The 20108-nt window shown below is 41.0% G+C and overlaps 1 protein-coding gene across 1 annotated transcript in view; it reads left to right on the plus strand.

Annotated features, from left to right (window-relative positions):
- DENND5B (DENN domain containing 5B) overlaps positions 1-16278 on the plus strand; it is a 185025-nt gene extending 168747 nt beyond the window's left edge. Inside the window, exons 15-21 of the mRNA XM_021690540.1 lie at positions 2390-2535; positions 4013-4131; positions 5911-6098; positions 10977-11059; positions 11274-11400; positions 13177-13351; positions 16057-16278. Coding sequence (XP_021546215.1) covers positions 2390-2535; positions 4013-4131; positions 5911-6098; positions 10977-11059; positions 11274-11400; positions 13177-13351; positions 16057-16240 — 1022 coding nt within the window. The 3' untranslated portion in view covers positions 16241-16278. The remainder of the gene's footprint in view (positions 1-2389; positions 2536-4012; positions 4132-5910; positions 6099-10976; positions 11060-11273; positions 11401-13176; positions 13352-16056) is intronic.
- Positions 16279-20108: the final 3830 nt, after the last annotated feature.

The following is a 20108-nucleotide window of genomic DNA, read 5'->3' on the forward strand; positions in this document are numbered from 1 at the left end:
CCTGCTTCTCCCTCTCCCACTCCCCCTGCTTGTGTTCCTCTCTCGCTATCTCTCTCTCTGTCAAATAAATAAATAAAAATCTTTAAAAAAAAAAAAAATAGGTGGTTTCATATTTCTTATATAATGAGAAGTTTCAAGATAGTCCATAGTACGTTCATGGACCCAGGGTCTTTGTCCCTCTCTTCCTAGACAGTCCTCAGTGTGTGCTAATCACCTCGTGGTCACAAGGTGGCTATTCTCAATCCACCTTCTAGCAGGAAGGAGTGCCAAGAAGGAAAGGGCAGAACCTGTGCTAGAAAAACGGGATTTTCTAAGAAATCCCAATAAATAGAACATTTCACTGGCCAAAAATTTGTAGGTTTTGGCTTTCTATTTTCTGATAGAAGCAGACAAGGAAAAATGGAGCTGAACTGGGTATTGGGCCAACCAGTAATATATGTCAACTGTCCATTAGTATCTAAACTATCAGTCAGTTTAGTACATTACTGCTGGTATAAGAAGCTAAGATGTTAGGGGTGCCTGGGCGGCTTAGTTAAGCGCCCAACTCGATTTCAGCTCAGGTCATGAACTCAGGGTTGTGACATCGAGCCCTGTGTCGGGGCTCCCCACTCAGTGGGGAGTCTGCTTGAGATTCTCTCCCTCTCTCTTTTTTTTAAAAAGAAGCCAAGATGTGCAGTTTTAAAAGAGAAGAAATAGCAGAGGTAGTTAGGATTTCTAAGATCCTGCCTATATCTATAGATTTCATTTAAGTAACTCTTCGAGGAATTGAGATCTTCGTGAAAGAAATAGTTTAAGTTTAATAATGTTTCTCCTTATTCTATGTAATCACTGTTGTGCATCTGTGGTCCCTTTGCAGCCTCAGAACTGCTGACCCTAAACCCTTTTTTTTTTTTTGCAGCTTTTTTAATCCTCTCCGTGAAAGGAATGAAAGAAGCCTCTGGCACCTAAAATAAAGTCTTGCACTAACCTCTTCTGCTTTCAGTTTCTAAACCCATTTGATTCTGATGATTACTAAACCATGAAAGTATGGCCTTTCCTCTGACATTTTCCTTTCCTTCAGCCAAAATGAAAAGACAGAAAGGGAGGTTATTCACCCAACATAAAGAAAGTCGTTTATGTAAAATTAGGGAAATGAACCATTTATCCCATTCACTTTCCTCATCTAAGAGTGCATTGAACCACGATCTCATTTTCTGAGGCTGTATCTGGGCATCTTGTCCAATAAATGTGTATCATCCTATGTGTAGATCTTTCAAGGAGGGTTTCTAATACCCCTTCTTAGGACTAAAGGAGCAGAAATCCCAAGGATACCAACAATTGATTCTACCCTGCTTTAAAAAAAAAAAAAAACAAGCATGACTCTGAGGGATAAAAATGCACCAGTGTGTTTGAGCCATCCCCATTTTTAAAAGAGGATGGAGGGAGTGCACAATGTATAGCAAAGCCATCCTGTTTGAGCAAAAGATGGTGATAGGACAGTGACATCTAGTGGTGTGCCTTTTGAAGAGCCTTCAGAAGGAAAAGTGCACACAGATTTCTTTCTACATTTTGATTCTTTCCGCAGGGCTCCTCTTGTACCTCCTGAGTGGCCTCGATAGCTTTCCAAATTGTGGTTTATAGACTTTATGTTGGGTCCAGAATGGCATTGGTTATTACTCTTGGCTTTGCTTATCATAGTGTAAAATTGGGATGGGGCACCTGGGTGGCTCAGTCGTTGGGTGTCTGCCTTCTGCTCAGGTCGTGGTCCCGGGGTCCTGGGATCGAACCCCAATTCGGGCGTCCTGCTCGGCGGGAGGCCTGCTTCTCTCTCCCCCACTCCCCTGCTTGTGTTCCTGCTCTCACTGTCTCTCTCTATATATCAAATAAATAAAATATTTTTTTAAAAAAATTGGGATGGGAACGTTCTGAAACATTGCCTGAGAAAATTAGCAACAAGAGGATAGTGTCCAAGAAGTCATTCACCCCCTTTTACCTACGAAACCGTATCAGTAACCATGTTCATTTATATACTTGATTTTAGAACAAAATTTAAAATGTTAAAGCAATGAAAATTCTGTATAGCAGTCAGTTCTGGTGTTAATGCCTGGGATTGTTTTTTTGTAAATGTAGAAGTTATATATATCACCATGGTGATACTCTGCATGCCATGCATACCTGGTGATATATATGCCATGGAAACCATCAAAAGTGTTGAGACTTGTGATTTATAAACTGGACTTCATCTTTCTAGACTGGAAGAGGCGATCTCATCTCTTTGTTTAAGTATATCTTGATAGATCATAATGAGCAAACTACCTATGAAAGCCAGTGGAGTCATTAATACATATTTGCTTTATTATCAGGAGAATTTTATTGTAATTTTTACTTAATTTTAGCATTGTTCTTTCAGTGATTCCATATAGGTCAGTGATCATCCCCATCAAAAAGCTGAGCAATGCGATCATCACATCGAACCCTTGGATCTGTGTATCAGGAGAGCTAGGAGACACGGGAGTAATGCAGATTCCCAAAAACCTCCTCGAAATGACTTTTGAGGTAGGTTCAGCCAATACCTTTCTTAGCAGAAAATGTCATACATAGTTCTTCACAAGGATTCCAGTTTTACTTTTTCATTTTTCCTCAAATAATAAAAGGAGTACTCAAGCATGCAGGATCATTTTTGTGAGTATACACCTAAAATTGTCTTAAACACAGTTATTTTTTTTATTGCTATAATTTTAATTATTAAGCTCTATTTTTCTACTTGCAATGGAATACGTTGGGGCTTTGCTAGGTCCTATTCCATGATTGCCGATGCCTAGCACAGAACCAGGCAAGTAGAGAATATTCTAGTAAGTGCTTTTCCCACAGTGGTTCTCTTCCTTACGATAAAATGCTCCCTGCCTGAATATGGACAAAAGGACAGGAGAGCTGACATCCATGCTTATGGCTTGTAAACCACATGGTGACATTTGTAGAGTGATTCTACAAAAATACCTTTCAATATTGTAGTCAGTTTTCAGGTGTCAGCTGGTGAAATATTCCCCTTGTCTTTGAGCCCCCCTGCAGGCTGATCCTGGCATGCAGGAAGAAGACAAACTCGTGCTCTTGTTTCAGGAGGGAAGTAGTTCTAACTGAATGTCCTATTGTGTTCCTTGGGGTCTGGGAATAGCAGTTTCCACTCAGTCATAACACACCCAAGAGCCCGTTTTAGCCCTATTTCTCTAATGGACTCATTATGTATAAAAGATTAAAACCCTTGGCTTTTCTTTGACTAGCAAGTATGGAACATAAACTCTATTATAAATCCAGTCGTTACTGTTTCCAGACTCTCTCATTTCTGCCTACTTCTTTCCATCTTCCCTGCCACAGCTAATTCAGGATGCCCTCCTCCCTCACCTGGATGGCTATGATGCCTTCTCACTTGATACGAAGAAGTCAAGGGCTTTAAGAACTCATAGCTCTGATGTTCTCAACCATACATAGTCAGTTGGGGGTTCTGTGATATTTTATCAGAATTTAAAAGTCAGAATTTAATTGACTTTTATTTTTACTCTTACTTTTATCATTGCTTTCTTTTGTACTTGTCCAACAATGGCCAGGAAGGACATTGATAACTGTACTTTTTTTATGATAGTTTCAAAGACTTCTAGTAGATAAGGGTTGAGGTCAGTTCTGCCTTAGCATTTTATTAGAAACAGAAAAACAGCTGTGTCAGTGATTTTTTTTTATATCTGTGGTTATTTCCTGACCTCACTGTGACTGAATCTAAATAGGATCCTATCGCCACTTCTTGAAATTCGTCTCATCCTAAAGGCTCCCCTCACTTGATAGTTAATGTCCATATGTGTCCTATCTCATAGACGGGCTATATTAGATGTGAATATATTTCTCTAGTACAAAGCAGAGCACATTATGCAGGATGGGTCCTCAGCAGTTGTTAAATTAAATGGAACCAAAGTGCCACCACTAAAGCTAAGTGGTAGTGGGCGTGGGATCAGGCTCTGAATAACCTGTGGTCCTGTCCCTCCAGTGCCAGAACTTGGGGAAGCTGACCACTGTTCAGATTGGGCATGATAACTCGGGACTGTTAGCCAAATGGCTAGTGGATTGTGTCATGGTCAGAAATGAGATCACAGGACATACATACAGGTAAGTAAATGTCCTTGGGAGCTCAGAATTCTTTCTTTGAGGCTCTTTAGACAAGAAAATGTTTAAGAATTGTTTTCTTCTGGGGCGCATGGCTGGCTCAGCCTGAAGAGCATGCGACTCTTGATCTCAGGGTAGTGAGTTTGAGCCCCATGTTGGGTGTAGAGATTACAAAAAAAATAAACTTTAAAAAAAGGGCTGTTTTCTTTCTGAAGCTTTCTCACTGCCTTCGAATTTTAGTTTAGGGTTTTTGGTTTAGTTTTACTTTTTTTTAATTTTCTACTTATTTGAGGGTGAGAGCAGAGTAAGCAAGAGACAACATGAATGGAGGGGGGAGCTGCAGAGGGAGAAGGAGAAGTAGGCCCCCTGCTGAGCAGGGAGTTTCCAGGTTGGGGGAGGCTTGATCCCAGGATCCTCGGATCATGACCTGAGCCACCCAGGCGCCCCTTAGTTTTACTTTTTATGTAATACAAAATTGCCACCAAAAAAACTTTTAAAAAATTGATTGTGTTTGCTCTTAATACTTAGTCCACAAGTGTTAGAAAAGACTGATATAACTGTGATTTAAAAAAAAAAAAGGCAGCTTAAAGTAATTTAGTAGGAGGAAAGGATCTTTTGGACTCTCCTAGTTACAGCTGCTACTCCTCTTTGGAAACATTGTCCTCTTTTCTCCTATAACTCATCTCCCACATTAACTTCTAGTTTGAAAATATTCTTGTCAGGGGCGCCTGGGTGGCTCAGTTGGTTAAGCGACTGCCTTCGGCTCAGGTCATGATCCTGGAGTCCTGGGATCGAGTCCCACATCGGGCTCCCTGCTCAGCAGGGAGTCTGCTTCTCCCTCTGACCCTCCCCCCTCTCATGTGCTCTCTCTCATTCTCTCACTCTCAAATAAATAAATAAAATCTTAAAAAAAAAAAAGAAAAGAAAAGAAAATATTCTTGTCAGAACTAACCACAGTGGGGCACCTGGGTGGCTCAGTCGTTAAGCGTCTGCCTTCGGCTCAGGTCATGATCCTGGGGTCCTGGGATCGAGCCCCGCATCGGGCTCTCTGCTCGGCCGGGAGCCTGCTTTTCCTTCTCCCACTCCCCCTGCTTGTGTTCCCTCTCTAGCTGACTCTCTCTCTCTCTCTGTCAAATAAATAAAATAAAATCTTTAAAAAAAAAAAAAGAACTAACCACAGTATTTTAATATAGACTAGGTATGAGAAAATACTGAATCATTGTAATTGGTTGAATGTGATAATTTCTGGCTATATAAGAAAGAATGTCCTTATTTTTCAGAGATTCATACTGAAGTGTTTTTAGGGGTAAAACGCCCTGATGCATGGAATGTACTTTAAAATACTTCAACACAGGGGCGCTGGGTGGCCCAGTCATTAAGCGTCTGCCTTTGGCTCAGGTCATGATCCCGGGGTCCTGGGATCGAGTCCCACGTCGGGCTCCCTGCTCAGTGGGAAGTCTGCTTCTCCCTCTCCCACTCCCTCTGCTTGTGTTTCCTCTCTCGCTGTGTCTCTCTCTCTCAAATAAATAAATAAAATCTTTTAAAAAAATAATAAAATACTTCAACACAAAATAAAAACAAAGCATATAGCAAAACATTAAAGAATATGGGTGTCTGTTACACGATTCTACTTCTCTGTATGTTTGAAATTTTAAAATTAAAATTTAAAAAACAACCCATAGGCACTAAAATGATGGGCTTCACCCATGGTGCCATTTTAAAAATTCTGATTAAAACTAGTAAAGTGCTGGTGATGGAGAAGTTGTTTTTCTGACCTACAAGGTTCCCATGCGGGCGGTGGTTGGGGAAAGGCATTGATGATGGAAGCCTGGAGAGAATCCTTATTGGGGAATTGATGACCTCAGTGGCAGATGAGGATCTGGTAAAGCAGTGTCGGACTCCACCCCAACAGAAATCCCCCACCTCAGCTCGGAGACTGAGCATCACTTCACTGACAGGAAAAACCACCAGTAAGTACCACCATTGATTGTTAAATTTGCAGTGTGCCTCAGATGTTGCGGGCATCATGTGGCCATTTCAGAGGAAACTGTTGCATTAATGAATTGTGACAAGATTAAAAAGAAGAAGGCTGAGGAAAATTAATTTGGGCCAACGGAATTTGAAAGAGGGAGGGAGGAGAGAGGAAAGGGAAAAAATATGGCAAGAATTAACAAATAAGTAAAAGCCTGAAGAATTTAGATATTAAAATCAAACAAAAACTGCATGCTCTGTTTTAATTAAACTATGGAAATGTGAGTAAATAATATTTTGACTGAAACTTAAAGGAGGAAGGGCACCTGGCTGGCTCAGTCAGTAGAGCATGCGACTCTTGATCTTGGGGTTTTGAGTTTTCAAGCCCCATGTTGTGGGGTGGATTGTACTTTAAAAAAACAACTGGGGCGCCTGGGTGGCTCAGTCGTTAAGCGTCTGCCTTCGGCTCAGGTCATGATCCCAGGGTCCTGGGATCGAGCCCTGCATTGGGCTCCCTGCTCAGCAGGGAGCCTGCTTCTCCCTCCCACTCCCCCTGCTTGTGTTCCCTCTCTTGCTGTGTCTCTCTCTGTCAAATAAATAAAATCTTGAAAAACAAAAACAACAACAACCTTAAAGGAGGAATAAGGACAGTTCTTATTACAGTACTCCCAGAGAGCTACATCTAGCTATCCAGAGCCCCTTATTCCAAGAGAAAATCTAAAAGTTCCTCTCCCTACCCCTATGTTCCTGTGGAAGTAATAAAATACTATAAAGGAGTGACATCTATGGATAGGATGCTATACTTATATGCCATCTTTAATACTACCATAAACTTCCAATTTATGCTAATGTGGGCTTTAGTAGGTTGAATAATGTCTCCCAAGGGTATTAGATCCTAATCCCAGAATCAGTAAATGTTACTTTATTTGGAAAAAAGATCTTTGTAAATGATTAAATTAAGAATCTTGGGATGGGGAGATTATCCTGGATTATCCAGGTGGGCCCTAAATGCAGTCACACATATTCTTAAAAGAGGGAGGCAGAAATTGGAGTGATGCAGCTGCAAGCCAGAGAATGCCAGCAACCACCAGAAGCTTGAAGAGGTGAGGAGCATGTGCTCCCACAGAGCCTCCAGAGGGAGGGTGGCCCTGCCTTGATTTCTGCCCGGTGATAATTTCTGACTTCTGGCACTCCAGAACAATGACTGAATAGATTTCTGTTGTCTTAAGTCACCAAGTTTGTGGTAATCTATTACAGGAGCCACAGAAAAACTAAAACAGAGGCAGTATGATTAGTGAAAAATTACAGAAGTTTATCAGTGAAGTGGTTTTATTTCAGCTCTAGACAATAAAGCCATAAGTAGAATATAACAGAACCTGAGAGGTTTTCAGTTTACCAACAAAGAGGTTTCCTTAGATATTTTCAGTCCCTATCCATTTATTAGCACATGGCGATATATTAACTATTAGAATGATATAGTCTAAAAATTCCCCTTACTCTTTCTCAAAGTAGTCCCCTGATTCATAATTCCCTATTGCCTTCAGAGGTAGACTTCACACACTCACTAGAAAAACTAAAATTATAAAGAATGGTAATACCAAATATTGGTGAGGATGGAGAGCAGTGGAATGCTCAGACATTGCTAGTGGGAATGCCAAAGGAAAAACAGTTTGGCACTTTCTTATAAAGACACACACACATTTAGCACACACTTGATACAGAATCCCACTCAGTATTTACTCATGAGAAGTGAATACATGTAGCTACACTAAGACTTGCAGTCCCATGTCATGTTCATAGGAGGTTTATTCGTGATAGTCAAAATGGAAATAATCCAATATCCACCAGCTGGTGATTGGATAAGCAGAATGTGCTATATCTATTCAGTGGCATACTTCTCAGCAATATATAAAAATGAACAAACTATTGATGTATCTGACAATATGGGTGAATCTCAGAAGCATTATGCTAACTAAAAGAACAGACACAAAAGACTAGATGCTATATGATTCCATTTATACTGAATTCTAGAAAAGGCAGTATAATAATGATAGAAATCAGAGCATCAGTTGCCAGGAGTTGAGAGCTAGGGAAGGGGATTGACTGAAAAAGGAGCACAGGGGAGCTTTTTGGGTTGATGGAAATTTTCTACATCATGATTGTGGTGGTTGCATGATACATCTGTCAAAGCTCATCAAATTGCACACTTAAAATTGGTGAATTTATTGTACGTAATCCTAAATTGACTTAAAAGACTGACTTAAGGGGGCGCCTGGGTGGCTCAGTCCTCAAGTGTCTGTCTTCGGCTCAGGTCATGATCTCAGGGTCCTGGGATCGAGCCCCGTGTCAGGCTCCCTGCTCAGCGGGAAGCCTGCTTCTCCCTCTCCCTCTGCCACTCCCCCTGTTTGTGTTGCCTCTCTCACTCTCTCTGTGTCTGTCAAATAAAAAAGTAAAAATCTTTAAAAAAAAAAAAAAAAAAAGACTGACTTAAAAGATTTCAGCCCAATCCATCCAAATTATTACAACTTCTAAAACAGTCACAGTTTTGTGGGATATTACTGTTTTAAGAGGCCTAACCTTTGGTCATATTTTCTTTCCTTAATAAGTAGAAAATTTTAAATAACCTGAGATTCAGAGATGGGTAATTGGCATTTTCTCACAGTGTGTGCAAGGTGATATTTAGAGAACTAAAAGTTATAAATCAGTTTTAAAATACTTCTGATTTGGGGCGCCCGGGTGGCTCAGTCGTTAGGCGGCTGCCTTCGGCTCAGGTCGCGGTCCCGGGGTCCTGGGATCGAGCCCCGCATCGGGCTCCAGTCTCCCTGCTCAGCGGAGAGCCTGCTTCTCCCTCTCCCTCTCTCTGCTGCTCTGCCTACTTGTGCTCTCTCTCTCTGTGTTAAACAAACAAATAAATAAAAATCTTTAAAATAAAATAAAATAAAATACTTCTGATTAGAGGCTCCTGGCTGGCTCAGTCGGTAGAGCATGAGCCTCTTGATCTCAGGGCTGTAAGTTCGAGCCCCATGTTGGGTTTAGAGATTACTTAAAAATAAAATCTTTATGGGCGCCTGGGTGGCTCCGTCGTTAAGCGTCTGCCTTCGGCTCAGGTCAGGGTCCTGGGATCAAGCCCCACATCTGGCTCCCTGCTCTGCAGAGAGCCTGCTTCTCCCTCTTCCACTCCCCCTGCTTGTGTTCCCTCTCTCGCTGTGTCTCTGTCAAATAAATAAATAAAATCTTTTAAAAAATAAATAAATAAAATCTTTAAAAATAAAATACAACTGATTAGTACAGTGCTATTTTAGAATGAATAAAAGTTTTCAAAATACATCTTCATGTTTATTTTTAAAGATTTTATTTATTCATTTGAGACAGAGAGAGAGAGAGCATGAACAAGGGGAGAGGCAGAGAGAGAGGGAGAAACAGGCTCCACTGAGCCGGGACCCCTTCATGGGGCTCAATCCGAGGACGCTGAGATAATGACCTGAGCTGAAGGCAGATGCTTAACCAGCTAAGCCACCCAGGCGCCCCAAGGTCTTCCTGTTTAAAAAAGAAAATATTCAGGGGTGCCTGGCTGGCTTAGTCGGTAGAGCATATGACTCTTGATCTTGGGGTCATGAGTTTGAGCCCCACGTTGTACATAGAGATTACTTTAAAAAAAATAAAAATTAAAAAAATATATTTAGAGAAAGGAAAAAGTAACTAGCAGCTGAAGAGGCCACATACTTGTTATGTTTTTGTGCATTGTCTGGGTTCCTGTCCCCACCAGAATGTAAGTTTGTCAACCATAGAGATTTTTGTGTTTTACTTATCTCTTGATGTATATCTTTTTTTTTTTAAGTAAGTTCTATGCTCTAGTCCTTCAATCATTAGAGGTTCCCATTTACAATTTTTATGCATTGGTGTAGAAAAACTTGAGTTCTACCTGAAGAATGTTTTATGCAAGAAATCCTCCAGCAGTATGAATTCGAAGATTCTTAAACACTAAAATGTGTAGTTTGTCCTTTATGGTGTGACATGTAAATTAAATTTAATAGTTAATCACCATAAGAAATTACCAAATATTTAATTTTTTCTCTTGTTACCTACCTACTTCTATCCCTAAAATCTGTTTACTATATTTTTTTAACCATTCTTGGGGTTTGGGCGGCAAAGGCAGTTTAGATCCCATTCAGGCAGCCCACCATGCTCTCCCCCAAGAACAGGGCCTAAGCATGTGCGGGGGGCGGGGGGGTGGCAAATGAAGCAGTGTCCAGATGGACTGAGTACCAGAAAAGGAAGCAGTTCTGGGCTTCGGGTGCCGCGGTGTACCAGGCATCTTCCCTTTACTTTCAACACGATAGCAAAAACACAGCTTTCAGGTTAGCCATTCAGAGCTTCACAAACCTGGGTCTCTGCCCACTAAGGGACTCAGAGGTAGGTAGGATAAGAGGGTACCTGCAAATGATGCTGTGGGTCTTTCCCACCTCACTCCTCAGATCCAGGATCTTGCTAGCACTTTGTGACAGGTACCATGCCAGGTGAATAACACCTGTAATATCTCATTCACCTTTCCCAGTGACCCATGAGGTGTATATTTTTCCTATTTTAGCTAAAGCTGAGGAAATTCAAACTCAGAAGAAATTTGACATCTAACCAAGGTTATAAATTGCAAGTGGTAAAGTTGGAATTTGAATCTAGGAGTCTGTTGGATTCTTTTCCTTTGTGCCAAGATGCCTCCCACTGGGCCGAACTGGCCTAAGGCAAGTTTCACTGGGCCCCTGACAAGCCAGCCTGCTGTGGTGAAGTGTTCCCTGCCTGGTGGACACAGGTGATACCCCATAGTACTTTAGTTTATTTCCCTTGCATGAGAATTCAGGCACTGTTCATTATTTTTTCAGAACCCAATGCTGGACAGATCCAAGAAGGAATTGGAGAAGCTGTGAATAATATTGTGAAACATTTTCACAAACCTGAAAAAGAGGTATGATGATCTATAAAACTTAATATATAGGATTTTAAAGCCATTTTTACACATGATCCATAAGGCAGTAGAGGGTATGTTAATTTTTATTTGTAAGCTTTCTCATAGCTATAAAAACAAGCCTCATAGCAGTCCTCAGCACCTCTTCTTCTAGCATCTTGTTAAACATAGATGCGGCCGATCATCCTTTGGCACTGTGTGTTTTGCTCCACAGAGAGGAAGCCTCACAGTGTTGCTGTGTGGAGAAAATGGACTGGTTGTGGCACTTGAACAAGTCTTCCATCATGGGTTCAAATCTGCCCGCATCTTTCACAAGAATGTCTTCATCTGGGACTTCATAGGTAAATTAAAGCGGGTGTATATTATTGCAAGGTCACTGAAATGTTTCTTAGAAAACTCGAAGACCCAGGAGTTTAAGCAAATAAGGGTTAGTAACAAGGGAGTACATTTTTTTAAATAAATATCAAATTAGCAGTATCTTTGCTTTTCATTCATTCAACAAATATTTACAGTGTCCATAATATTCCAGACACTATTCTAGATACTCAAGATATACATCAAGGGACAGCTGGCTGGCTCAGTTGGTAGAGCATGGGACTCTTGATCTCAGGGTCATGAGTTCAAGCCCCACGTTGGGCATAGAGCTTACTTTAAAAAAAAAAGATATACATCAAGAGATAAGTAAAACACAAAAATCTCTATGGTTGACAAACTTACATTCTGGTGGGGACAGGAACCCAGACAATGCACAAAAACATAACAAGTATGCATTTCATCTAGTATGTTACAAAGCTATGTTTGATGTGGAAAAAAACAGAGCAGAGTGACAGGACATGGAGTGGAGAGTGCTCTTATAAGTGGGGTGGTTATACGCTTTGTGGACAAGGTGACATTTGAGCAAAGACTCTGAGGAAGTTAGTCGAGCCATGTGACTATCTGGGAGAAGAACACTGGGGGCTGAGAGAACTGCCAGGGAGAGGCCCCAAGCTGGGAGTGGTGTGCTTGGCCTTTTCATGGAATAGCAAGACTAATGTGACGGGGCAGAGTGAGGGAGACGAGACTAAGAGGATATTGGGGAAGAGGGCTGTTTACTGCCAGAGCCAGGTGCTTTAGGGCCATCTAGGTCATTGGAAGAACTTTGGTCTTTATCATGATTGAAACAGGAAGTCATTGGAAGGCTTTGAGCCAAGGAGTGAGTGACATAATGTAACTTCTGTTTTAGAAGGATTACTCTAGCTTTATGCTGTCCAGTATGGTAACCACTAGCTACATGTAGCTATTTAAATTTAAACTGATTTAATGTAAATTAAATTTAAAATTCACTTCCTTAGTCACACCTGCCTTAACCTAGGAGCTACTAAATTGAACCTTGCAGATATAGAACATCTCATTCATCACAGAAAGTTCTGTTGGAGTATGCTGCTCTAGCTTGCTAAATAAGCTTTGTAATCTTTATTTTGGTATGCAGTTCTTCTAGAATTCCCAGTTTTTTTAAAGGGGTGATCAATCATTTTGTGTCTTGTAAATATAGTCTAGATGAAGTAGTTGATTTTATCCAACTTAGAATTTTTAAACAAAGAAAAGGTTGAGAGAGCTAGGCATTTTTTTTTCTTTTGGAATGCCTAGAATCTTACTGCTCCTGTTTCTGGTATGTGTATACATATCCCTTCCTCAGATTTCCTGAATCAGTTCTGTTTCAAGGATTTTGTTGCAAAGTGTTAGCCAGCCATTCTGTAACCAGAACAGAGGGCACCATCTTAATGGCTACTGTATATTTGCTAGTTACTCCTAGAAGATTCTAGTCTTGACAGAGGAGTCCGTTTTTTTTCTTTTTTGCCAATTTCCATTGCTTGAAGGTATTCTAAAGAGAGTAAACTTTCTACCCTTCTGGAATGCAGTCTAGATTAGAAAATAAACTCCTGGGAGTATATTGTTCCACTGTGAAACATGGACCTCTGGAATTCTTCTTGAAACCAGTGATAAAGTAATGATTTTGGTTTCTGAACTGGCTATAATGCAAAGCATCAATAGTGTTTCCAGAATAAACTAAGTGATTAATCTTTCTGTATATGAAGTATTAATGTGTATTATTATATGATTCTGACTTCCTTCCCCAGAGAAAGCAGTTGCTTATTTTGAAACCACTGACCAGATTCTAGACAATGAAGATGATGTCCTTATTCAGAAATCATCCTGCAAAACCTTCTGCCACTATGTAAATGCTATTAATACTGCACCCAGGAACATTGGGAAGGACGGCAAATTCCAGATTTTAGTTTGCCTTGGAACACGGTATAAAGCCAGCTCTTGACTTTCCCTGTATTTGTTACGTGTTGAACAAGAGTCCAGAAGGGGTTATGCCAGATCATGCCCCTTCCAGAGCTCTCCCCTGGGCTTCTTTCATTCCTAGTTTTCTTAGGAGACTACTGTTTATTGGGTACTTGCTATGTATCGGCACTATGCTAAGTACGTTACATTCATTATCTCATTTAATCCTCCTGTCACTTCACTGTTACGCTACCTGAAGTAGCAGCTGTTTTCTCATCTACGCAATGAGCTGTACCCTCATTGTGTAGATGAGAAAACAGAAAATAGATGAGGCATAGCTAAGTTAACCAACTTTCCCAAGGTCACACATCTAGAAAGAGGCAGAGCCAAGATTCATACCCAGTCTCATTAGAGAGCCTCAGCTCCCAACCATTACACTACTACACTGGCCCCAAAGGTGGGCAGATAGGTGATAGGTAGTTTGGTAAGGAATTTGACACACCAGCACATACACATACATATATTTACAATATACCACCGTATTACTTTAAATTTAAGAACATTATAGAATTCATACTAATTTTTTTCTATATAAATAATTCTTAACTATATAAAGTCTTCTAAGACAATTTCCTACCCCTGTATTTTTGGAAAATGACACATAGGAGCTGCACAATGATTAATTTTAAAACAGCTGTCAGAATTGTAAGAAATGAAACACATAGACCTTCAGAATAATTTTTATTTTTTTTAAGATTTCTTTATTTGAGAAAGAGAAAGTACAGGGGAGGGGCAGAGGGCGAGGGAGAGAGAGAATCTCAAGCAGACTACCACTGAGTGTATATTCCAACACAGGGCTCAGTCTCACAACCTTGAGATCATGACCTGAGCCAAAATCAAGAGTCAGACGCTCAATGGACTGAGCCACCCAGGCATCCCAAGAAGAAGATTCTTTTTAAGTTATCTGTGCAGTGTTTGTTTTTCCTACAGCCCTGGCTCCCCAACGAGATTCAAGATGGCCTAGTTATGGCTGCTGTTGTCATGAAAGGCATATTGTGGGGCACCCGGCTGGCTCAGAAGAGCATGCGACTCTTAATCTCAGGGTTGTGAGTTTGAGCCCCCTTTTGGGTGTAGAGATTACTACAAAAAATAAACTTAAAAAAAAAAAGAGGGCGCCTGGGTGGCTCAGTTGGCTAAGCGACTGCCTTCGGTTCAGGTCATGATCCTGGAGTCCCGGGATCGAGTCCCGCATCGGGCTCCCTGCTCAGCGGGGAGTCTGCTTCTCCCTCTGACCCCCCCCCCTCGTGCTCTCTGTCTCCCATTCTCTCTCTCAGATAAATAAATAAAAAATCTTTAAAAAAAAAAAAAAAAAGAAAGGCATATTGAGGGATGCTCAGTAAGGACATCTTAGGTACTTAGTGACAGATAACTAATGTCAGAGTTTAATCAGTACACATTGAAGGTTGTGCACCTGGGTGGCTCAGTCAGTTAAATGTCTGCCTTGGGCCCAGGTCATGATCCTGGAGTCCCGGGATCGAGTCCCACCATCGGGCTCTCTGCTCAGCGGGGAGTCTGCTTCTCCCTCTGACCCTCCCTCCCTCCTGCGCTTTTTCTCTCTCTCTCTCTCTCAAAAAAAAAAGACACACTGAAGGTTGAGATGTTGTCCTCCTGAAACAACTGGTTTACAAAACTAAGTTCTTTATTTCTTCTTAATAAGAGGGGCCAATTTCAGCTATGCTTCTAAAATTCCTTTTGGAGGCACCTGGGTGGCTCAGTCGGTTAAGCGTCTGCCTTCGGCTCAGGTCATGATCCCCGGGTCCTGGGATTGAGCCCCATGTCCGGCTCCCCGCTCAGTGGAGAGCCTCCTCCTCCCTCTCTCTGCCTGCTGCTCGGCCTACTTGTTCTTTCTCTCTCCGTGTCAAATAAATAAAATCTTTTAAAAAATAAAGAAATAAATAAAATTCCTTTTGAACGTGATCCTTATCTTCTTTTGTATCTTTACTGTTCTGATTAATTAGACCACTGCAGCCCCTCTGTAGGTTTATAAAATCTACTTAATGTTTTTCTGCTTTTTGTTCCTTACCTTATATAAGGTATGGATGTTATGTTATGTTGTGTTAGTCTTTTAAAAATGTTAGTCCCAACTATTTAATGTAGTCTTTCTTCCCAAAGGGTCAGTATACTTTGGCATGCCTTGCCACAGATGTCTGAGTAACACCCCTGTAAAAGAGAGATACAAAATGACATTCTGCCTCTTTTTTTAAAGTGTTAAATCGGGGGTGCCTGGGTGGCTCAGATGGTTAAGTATCTACCTTCGGCTCAGGTCATGATCCCAGGGTCCTGGGATCAAGCCCCGCTTCTCCCTCTCCCGTTCCCCCTGCTTGTGCTCTCTCGCTCTCTGTCAAATAAATAAAATCTTTAAAAAATAATAAAATGTTAAATCAGAATACAGAATCTCTTTAATGTGGTTAAGTCCTTATGGCCAATTTGTCCAGACTTACTTTTACAATCTCTTGGGTTTTCCCATTAGCTTACACTGTCTCAGTACTGTATCTTTTTAACCAGCAAATTTCCAAATTCTTGACTTTGGTCTCCTCTCTGCTGACCTCCAAACTTGACTAGGTTTTGCTCTGTCCAGCCCCGCGCCTTCCCATTGAAAGCTCTAACGTGTGTGTTGTTCTGCAGCAAGGTCAGCAGAGCTCAGGACTTCTTTCTCTTTGAATCTGTAGGGATCGCCTGCTCCCACAGTGGATCCCACTCTTAGCTGAGTGTCCTGCCATTACCCGAATGTACGAGGAAAGCGCCCTCCTGCGAGACCGCATGACTGTCAACTCTCTCATCCGCATTCTGCAGACCATTCAGGACTTCACCATAGTCTTGGAAGGCTCACTCATCAAAGGCGTGGATGTGTAACCCACATGGCTAGAAACGCTCAGTCCAGACCCCTTGTTCCTGAGCCTTCCCCAACTATGGGGACTGATTTGGACTTGTCTGACAAGGGAGTGAGTCAGTGCCGGGGCAACACACTGTATTCCCCAATTTGAACAATCCTCACACTACAGACAAGGCAAAATGCTGTATTGTAGTTCATTTGAACCTGGAATTTAGTATAAAATAGAGTATTTTCATGTGTTAGATGTGTGTAAATATGCTATCTTCTTTAAGAAATTATATTACTCTAATAAGATACTTTTCTTAGATTGAATATTCCTGTGACTTAAAATAAGTAGCTTAACCGCATTGGGAGTTGGGGAGGGGAAGAGTGGTGCTAGCCAGGAAGAAGCCAGTAAACATGTAATTACAGTGCAACCCAGTCGGGCTTTTTTTCCCCTCCAGGTATCACAGAGGAACCCAGAATGCATTGTTATGTCGTAGCCATCCATCCTGGTGTGTCCGATCCTTTGTATTGTGAATGTGAACAGCTTTACCTACTGTACATGATAGTCCTCACTTACATTTTTTTTTAGGTTACAAATGGTTTCATACATTTGAATTAAGTCACTTTTCCAGCCTTTTGGAAAAATTTTTCCATCGGCACAAGATAAAGATATGATTCAAATATTTTAAATACTGGACCCCAGGAGCTTGGCTGAACTGGAAAGAGAACACACAAAGCCCTGAAAAGTATGTTAAATTGTAGGATTATAACTTCTTTACACTTTGGAAAGATTAGCCTAGACTAACTTCATTCTTGGCATTTTTATTCTTGTTATGTGAGGTACTTTGAAGAGATGTGAATTTCAGAGTGTTGGTCTCATAGTTATAAGAACTGCAAACGGCAGTTTGATTCTGTACTTAAAATTTGGCCATCTGACCCCTGCAGCAGTTCCTTACCTCAAGGGTAATCTCAAACCCTGTCTTTGTTAGGTTCCATTCACCCCTCCCCTCCCTTCTTCCTGTGCCCATCCCCCTCTCAGGAAATGGAAGGAATGTCTGAGGAGGAGGAGGGCTCTGTGTAGCTTGGAATGTTTTTGTGAAAGTATTTGTTGACCATGATAATGCAAATAACAGAGGGAAAGAGCAAGAATGAACCCTTTCTGGGTGTTTCAGGGCAAGTTTTATGTTCCTTTTTAAGAAAGGGTAATAATATAAAACAACTGGCCCTGAGAAGGTAAAAGCCAGTGCAGCACAGACTGACAAAAATGGAAGCAGAACAAGAGGCATCAGTTTTGAAAGACCAAACATTGTGAGTAGCTTTCCAGCTTGGTATTTTATAAGGAAGTTAAATAAATGTGGGGTTAGCCAGTTACCTTGAGTCTTCGTTTATAGTAGGTCCTGTAACTCATTAGGCATTTGCACATTGTTAGTGGTGAAATTGCCTCAGCAGAGCTCCAGGGTTTATTCCCAGTTGTGGCTGAGGAGCAAAGCCATGGCCTCTCAGGACCCTTGTACAGTCTTGAGGGTCCTGGGCTTAACCAACAGTATTGTTCCACTTATTTCCTGGAGGAAGAAACTAATGAAACAAGTGCCTCACTCCTTTTATCAAACACTGTATTCAGCCGGGGTCACCAAGGCACATCCCCTTTTAACCAGTGACTTAGTAATCCAGGAGCACCGGGGGAGTTGAAGGCAGCATTTAGAAGCCCATGGAAGGGCTTTAAGAAGATGATTCTGGGTGACCTGGGCAGCCTGGAGATTTGCTCGCCTGAGGCTAAGGGCTGTCTGCATTGGGGTAGCTCTTCCAAGGACCTGGAAAGTCTATCATGGGAGGCATCCAGACCCTATTTAACATGGGGTTCTTGTGTTGTAGTGATCAGACACCACAGAATGATCAGTGCAGGGTTTTATTCTTAGTACCTCTCTTAGAAGGCCATGCCTCTGGTACACTCTGGGCAGCTGAGAGATGACTTAGGTTAGCGTGCTAGCACTGAGTCATCATTTTATAGATGGGAACGCTTGATCAGAGAGGCTAAATACCCCACGGCTGGTCAGTGACAACGACCAGAGTCTAGAGCTCGTGTCTTTTATTAACACCAAGGCCGCATGAGACTGAGCTCTGAGGAGGCATTCATATGAATAGTCTTTCTACCCCTGGATCTTTACCCATACCTAAACAGGTAGGAAAATCACTGTTCATATTCGTTTATAAGAATCATTTATAAGGATTAACATTGATTTTAACAAATTGTTCTCAAGTGGTTGAGAATTACACCCATTACAAAAACTAGGAGCAAAATTGGATTTGGGGCCTGTGAATAAAGCTATTACATTAAAAAGTACCCCAAAAAAGAGTTATACCTAAAGTTTTATCCCACTTTGTGTAGTATGACCATTACAGTGGAAATGACCGATTTCAAAAGAAACAATCACACCAGAACTGACACCTCTTCTAGAATGCTGGACCCTTTAAATTGGTTACCTGAGGAGCCCATATAGTTATTCCAGTGATAACAGCCAGGGCTCCAAACCTGTGGGGACCTCCTTGCAAGATGCTTGGATGGCCTACAGCCCATTCTTCTGTTGCCAGTTATGGTAAATCTTGGCCTTTTAGAAGAAATTTAATATTGGGAAACAAAATGTCCTTAGGATCCAAGTTGATGAAAAAGGATGCTTAAGCAGAGTTTGAGGTCACAAAAGAAACAATTCTAAAGAAATAAGACTTCGTTCTTATGTGGCTTATAACTACCTCTAAGCCAATACCAGAATATTTTGAGCAGGACAGAGGCAGAACCCTTAGAATAAATGTCTATAGCTGACTTTTGGAAGGACCATACCCAGTTAGAGGTATCCTTTTTGGTATATTAATTTTTTAATTAGTATATTGCTTCATAATCACACCTCAGAGTTAAAGTAAGTAAAAATCAATTTTGTAATTGACTTTTTTCCCTCAGAATAAATTAAAAGTAGTGCCCGGAACCACAATTAGTATTTTCATATAATAATAGCTTGAGAGGAAATTGTTTTAAAATGAAATTGCCAAAAATATTACCTCTTGAAACATCTAATTTCCAAGTGTTTTCCAGATGTCCTGAAACTCCGAATCTCAATCTTTCTGATACAGTGGTGGGACAATGTGTGAGCCCAGAAAGCAGTGCCCTGGGTGGGGCTCATTAGCGCCTTAAAACTGACTGAGGCTCCATGTGGGGTGTGGAGTAGCATAAAGTGGGATTCTAGTTGGGGTGAAGTAGGCCTACAGAGAATAAAAGTTCTTCCTCTTTCTCTTTCCCACTGGGAGCAAGAATTTTATATAAGAAACTGAAACCTGCAAAAGTTTGCAATTTCCCTCTAAAATTTATTTTCAGTGTTTCACACATTTTTGAACCTTTGTAACCCTGTGTATTTACTTTAACATGCCTTTTTTTAAAAAATCATTTTCATGAACTTCTGTCCTACTACATGAATGATATGGGGAAATAACTGAATTGCTTGTATTTTCTTTTTTTGGAATAAAGCACTGTTGTATGCAAATGTAAGTGAAAGAGAGGTAGAGACGATACTTAATGGTATATGTGTAGGATATGTTGACACCTCTAAGATACTTTGAAACATGAGGCAACAGACGAGGACCTCAGATCCCCAGGGAAATATTTATTTGACAGCATTGAGAGTGTAGTTCTTAATTGAAATATCTTCTTTCTGCTAAGAATTACGATTTTTTAGTGGATTTTCACTTGTATTTTCTCTGTGAGGTTTACAGAAACTATCCTTTTCACCATGTTGAAAGGACAATCTGACCCTTAGCTATTTATATTTCAGTATTAACACACCTTCATTGATTGAGAATGGAGTCTCGAACTCCTCTCTACTTTTTGAAGTGAATGCTGTTTCCAGGTCATCAGTT

This window comes from Neomonachus schauinslandi, chromosome 5 (assembly GCF_002201575.2).
Source record: "Neomonachus schauinslandi chromosome 5, ASM220157v2, whole genome shotgun sequence".
In the NCBI taxonomy this organism is placed as follows: domain Eukaryota; kingdom Metazoa; phylum Chordata; class Mammalia; order Carnivora; family Phocidae; genus Neomonachus; species Neomonachus schauinslandi.